Below are 6,000 nucleotides of genomic sequence, written 5' to 3'. Positions count from 1 at the left end.
CAAGAGAGTTTGTTGCTTGAGGCTTTGCTTGAATTAATGAGAATATATGAGAATATATGAGAATGTAATATTGATGGCTTTTATACCTCTTCATACATGGAGAAGTTGAGCCTTAGCCCAATTGGCTTGCCTTGAGGGTTGATCTTTGACTGTAGCACAATTGGAGAGATGAACCTTGACCTTGGGCTTTTAATTGGATCATTTAATGCCTAGGCCCAATTGGACTAAATTGGACCCAAACAACATCTAATTTTATTTTTTTTAATATTATCGTTGCATATGCTTTTGGGGTCATTTGTACTTAGAAATTTACACCGAATACTACAATCAACTTGCCAAACAGTTCATGTAATACATGGTCTTACAACGTAATTAAAGTTTATGATTTGCATTATTATACGAAGTACAAAACAATAATGCTATTAGACTTTAAGCGTCAAGTATATTTGCTACGAAAAAAGACTAATAAACATGTGTTATAGTATATCCTTAAACACTTGGGATATATCTTAGACAAATCCCACCTTATAAGCTACATACAAACTAGTTAGATCAAATTAAAGGCCTTTTGGCAATATTAGACCGCAAAACTTTTGTTACAAAATTGGCTTATTCAACTTATACCAGTATTATTCATTGTAATGTCTTGCATTATATTTAGCGGGCCGATGGAAGGGATTCTGCTTGAAGAAAATGTGTAAACAACGCGAGTGAGCTGCTCGGTTTGAATATAGGCACAGCATGGCCAGCTCCTCTGAATGTAGCGAACGTAAGTCCCGTATATTCTTGATACCATCCGCTCACCTGTAAACAACAAGATCAAAGTAAGCATTTTATTAGGGAAGGCAATCATTTGTAGAGAAATTTAATCTTTAAAGAAAATTGCTATCATACTAACATTACAAAGAAATAAAACTATTACGGAGTACAATACTAACGTTACCTGTTTTTCATGGTACCATGGCCTCCAAGGTTTAGTGATGGGTAATCCAAGAGCATTTAAGCTGTATCTTGTAGACAACACAGGAACTCTTCCATCTGTATCTCCACTGATAAATCCGACAAATGACTAAATTTGTGTTTTCGTGTAAATGAGGCAAGTAATATGAGAACGAAGTAGTATAATACATAAAATATTTATTTACCTATAGACCCATATTCTAAGCCCAGCAGAAATTAGTTTCTTGTAAATGGGAAGTACTGACGGCTTTGAATCTGCCCAATTACTAAATATTGTTAAGCTGCACCAAACATTAGAAATTATGTCAAGATATTTCATACTTGTATAATAAGCTCCTCATTTATTGGTAAATTAATGTGTACTTAATAAGAGTGATTATTTGTATTATAAGATAAATAAGTTTCATAATTACTTGCATATACTCCAGTTCTTTAGCTGAATACCATCACTAACATGAAGAGCCTTTTGAACATCTGGTCTATTATAGTAACTTTTTGCATAATCATCCAAGCAAGGATCATAACCACCCATGATTCTCGGCATCTGCAAGTGTTTACACCATGATCATGAGTATGCTTTAAATAAAATTATAATACGAAGTTCTCTCTTTCGTTCCAAAATAATCTTAAAATTATAATACGAAGTAATCTCTTTCGTTCCAAAATAATCTTTGGATACGTTAGGGAAAGGTACGACTATACGTGGCCTAATTAACTCGACTTATAAAAAACCTTAACCAAATCAAAATGAGAAAATCAAAATTGACCTAAACTATTAATACCCAAAACAAAATGACCACTCGACCTCTTTGTCACCTCTACAGAAGGGGATTTTTTTTTTTTTTTCTCTTTTTGAGTTATAGGAAAATCTCTTTGTAATATCCCAAAAAAATTACTCCCTCCATGTTTTAATAAGTGTTACACTTTGACCGGCACATAGTTTTAGGCAATTTAATTGACTTAAATAGAATAAGAGGTAAATGGGGTAGTTGAAGTATTAAAAAATGGTAAAAGAAAAATAGTAGGGTTAATAGTTTATTGAAAAGTAATGAACGTGAGAGGAGACAAATTATAAAAAAAAGTAGTAATGGGTTTAGATGGGGACCATGAGAGGAGAGATAGATATAATATTAAAATATAGTTTTTTGCGAAAAAGGAAGTGTAACACTTATTTAAACGCGGCCGCATTTAGTAAGTTTGTAACACTTATTAAAACACGGAGGGAGTACATGAAGATTATTTTGGAATAATAGATGGGGTAAAGTTTTAACTTGAAAATATTCATTCTTGTAACGTTTAGGCAAATTTTTATTTCATTCTTACCATTTTGGAGCTAGCTTTGAACATGACTTCCATTGACCCTGAACTATTTTTGGTGGATTTTGCAATGCAAACTGCTGTGTACAAGCTGTAAATATCGATCTCTTTGTACTGTTTTAGGACCTCGTCGACACCTTGGCTACAATCGGGGTTGCTCCACGTGTTTTCGCTGTTAAAATCACAAGTCTCTCGTATGATTTTGTGTGTTTCATCAGACACGACGGCGTGGCTCCAAGCATAGTCCACTAACCCTCTCCAATCATCAGGATCCGATGTTTCAGGATTTCCCATCTGCATATTTTTCATTTTTAGTTGTCACGTTTTTAGTTCAAATTTCATTATCATCACTTTAACTATTAAATCATATCCTATGAAAATAAAAGTTTATGGTTAGGACAATATATATACCAAGATGCCCTTTAGGTCAATGTAAATGGAAGAGTCATTATTGTTTCTGTCATGAATGAGCTCGGCCAACTCTGGGACATATTTACCTGCCATTTAGTCACCAACATTACAAAAATAAAGCAAAGCACATTTATAGATATATGCTATGAGTAAATCAAAGACAAGACAACTCACAAACTACTATACTCAAGTTTAGCTCAAGATATTCTTAAGCTAAGCTTAGTTTGACTCGAGAGGCTCATTGACCAATCTTGAAATTTATTTAAAAAGTTATATTATACAAATTATAATAATACTGATAATAAGTTTATTAAAGTGCGGAGTAGAATTTATATGGTAACAACTTTTTAATTTTAGATGAGTTTTAAATCAACTCAAGACTCTGCTTAATATTGGATATAACCTCAAAAGATTACATAAAAAAATAGGATATCTAGACTTTGTAATAATTTTTGTATGAAAGTACAGAACCATAATCATGTTTACTAAAAAACGACAAGAAATTCGGACTACCTGCGTAGCTCTCCCCTGCAATGTAAAATGAACGATTTCTATATGTTGGAAACTTGAGGAACCACTTTTGGAGAAATTCATAAGAATCATTCGCTGTTCAACGAAAGAAGTAAAGAGATTAATTGATAGTGTTAGAATGTATATAGAAACTTAAAGCCGTTTGGAGCTTAATTGACCCAGCTCCAATCCGAACTAGTCAGATGACGAAGTCAAATAGGCTCTAGATTACAGGGTGACGTACCCTTAGAAAAAAAGCTTTGACATAACAAAAAAAAAAAAAAAAAAAAAAAAAAGAAGATAAAAAAATTATACCAGTAAATACATCCCCAAGATTATCAAAATCACTAGTGGTATGCGTATAGGAGAAACCAACTCCAGCAGGAGATTCTAGGAACAACATGTTGGCTTCTGCAAGATTATGTGCATAATAAAAAGTTAACATATTATTCTTATGGAATTAAATTACATTGTATTCGTACACTACATTTGTCCCTAATTAAAAACCTCATTTCTTCTGCTACGGGATAATAGGAGAGGAGTTGTAATAATTGCTGATTAAAGTTGAATTCTACGGAGTAGATTTAAAAAAAAAAAAAAAAAAAAAAAAAAAAAAAAAAAAAAAAAAAAAAAAAAGACAAGAGATATATATTTTATTGTTTTTAGAGGAACAAACAGAATATATATATATAGTGAGGTTAGACTAATTTGCTAAGTTAAATGAGCTAACAAAAAATAGTGAACGACAATCAACACCTTATGTTATGTGAGAAATGCGACTTTTATTTAGAGACACTTTAGGAAAACTTAAATTTAAATTAATTTCTTCAAATAAGCATAAAGAAACATGTTTATTATGAAATAAGCACTTACCTTTATTCCAAGCAAAAGGGTTAAATTTAAGACCACCACCATCGGTGTCCACTAAGAAAGGACCAATTTCTTGTGTTGCTCCATAACCAACAGAGGAACACCCTGGACCTGAGACCAAAATAGAAATAATATAAATTTAAATAAAATAATATAAAATTAAAAATACTTTGATATAAAAATAAGGTTTATCAATGTAAAATTGATTATTAACATTAACTTATACTTAATGGCAGGATTAGTGGAATTTTCTAAACACAAGGCAACAAAAAAAGTATTTTTACTTTTAGTTGGAATATATGCTTGCCCTTTTGCTACCACTTCATATATTTGTCTGTGTGTTGAGGTGAATATAATATTTAATTTCTCCACTAATTATAAAAATGTTTAACTTTTCTCCAATAAAAGTATTATTTTTTTTTAATTAATTATGTGGTCATGCTACCATCTTAGCAGCATGGTGTAATAGGTAATGATATTATCCCACATTCTTTATTATTCCACAAAAGGATTAAACAATTTAATTAGTCAAAGTGTGTTTGGTAATATTCTGTTATTTTGCATCATCATCCTTGATAGCTGCCTCATATTAGGTCATAATGTGTGGTACGTTTTTTTAATACTCTACTTGTAACTTGTATGAGCATATTACATACAAGTAAATAGTTAATAATTTAACTAACAAAGACGAGCATCAAATGTGAGACACTAATAGCTAGGTTCGCGCTACAAATATTATTCTCCATATTTAATTAGGAGTATTAGTCTATAAAACTAATACAAAGTAATAAATAGATTGAAATGACGACTCACTTTGACACATGCTTACCTCCATTCAACCACAATACCAACGGCTTCTCATCAGGTTGAGATGAGGCCTCATAGAACCAATAGAACAACGCCCTCTCTTTTTTTTCATCAACCGTTATATAACCGGCATAGTGTCGAAAATCGACCTCCGGTTGGCCGGGAAGATTAGTCACAAGATGGTTGTTTTCCAAGAGCGTTTCCTCCTTGTCATTACTATAAGGCCTTACTCTATGCCTAGAACCTTGTACAGGCTCTATACAAAATAATATAGCAAAAAGAACCAAGTTAAGGACCATAAATAATAATGCTCTCATTCCAAAATCCTTGTTAGAGCACCACTCTACTATATTGTTTAGGGACACTTTGAGTTTGACTACAATGTGAGGAGATGATGAAGAACCACTTGGGCTATTTATAGTGATAATTTTTGCACTAAAAAAAATTCAAAATGTGGGGTTTGCAAAGAAAAATGGGTCCATTTTTGCCATATAGGGTTGGTGAATTTCTGACATGGATTATTATATCAAGGGTCCCTTGCATTATGTAGGTTTATAGGCATGGTAAGTGGATGTTCCATTTTCATTAATTTCCAATAAGGTATATATTGTAGAAAATTAAATGAATAAAGACAAATTTGAGGCAGAAAAAGATAATATTGTAGAGGACAAAATACAACCTACAAATAGCAATTATTGGTGCAACATTTTGAGATCTAGGATGGATTTCATCTTTCCTATTGTTTTTGTCTTGTAATTACTACTCATATCGACATATCTCTATGATCCAAATTCATTCATTATTGTAATGTGTAGCACTCATCTATCCCTAAAATATTGTTTCCTTTTTCTTTGCATATTGTTCATAAATCATAATAGATTGTCCTATATTCATATTAGTTAACGCATGTTTCATATTATATATTCCTTTATTTTAATTAATACTCCATATACAAAAAATAAATCTACCTATCCATTCAATACAAGACTTGACCCATGTCAGTCTTCCTCACATGCACAACTAAAGATAATATTGGATTGGGTCAACCTGAGGCACTACATGACCTAATATGAAAAAGCCATGACATGGCACAAGCATAGTTTTGGCTTGGAACATCATGTTACC

At 31.9% G+C, this 6,000-nt stretch overlaps 1 protein-coding gene across 1 annotated transcript; it reads right to left on the bottom strand.

Moving 5' to 3' along the window:
- Window positions 1–463: 463 nt before the first annotated feature.
- LOC110706847 (serine carboxypeptidase-like 31) lies at window positions 464–5,253 on the bottom strand. Its single transcript, XM_021884818.1, has 10 exons — window positions 4,898–5,253; window positions 4,072–4,179; window positions 3,514–3,609; window positions 3,202–3,294; window positions 2,689–2,774; window positions 2,284–2,571; window positions 1,374–1,504; window positions 1,146–1,241; window positions 944–1,049; window positions 464–804 (listed from the first exon to the last, which is right to left on the bottom strand). The coding sequence occupies exons 1-10, from the start codon at window positions 5,190–5,192 to the stop codon at window positions 658–660; spliced, it is 1,446 nt and encodes a 481-aa protein (XP_021740510.1). The 5' UTR covers window positions 5,193–5,253; the 3' UTR covers window positions 464–657.
- Between the last annotated feature and the right edge of the window lie 747 nt (window positions 5,254–6,000).

Source organism: Chenopodium quinoa, unplaced genomic scaffold (assembly GCF_001683475.1).
Source record: "Chenopodium quinoa cultivar QQ74 unplaced genomic scaffold, ASM168347v1, whole genome shotgun sequence".
Lineage (NCBI taxonomy): Eukaryota > Viridiplantae > Streptophyta > Magnoliopsida > Caryophyllales > Amaranthaceae > Chenopodium > Chenopodium quinoa.
The sequence above is the reverse complement of the archived record's forward strand: the minus strand, read 5'-3'. Positions and strand labels throughout refer to the sequence as shown.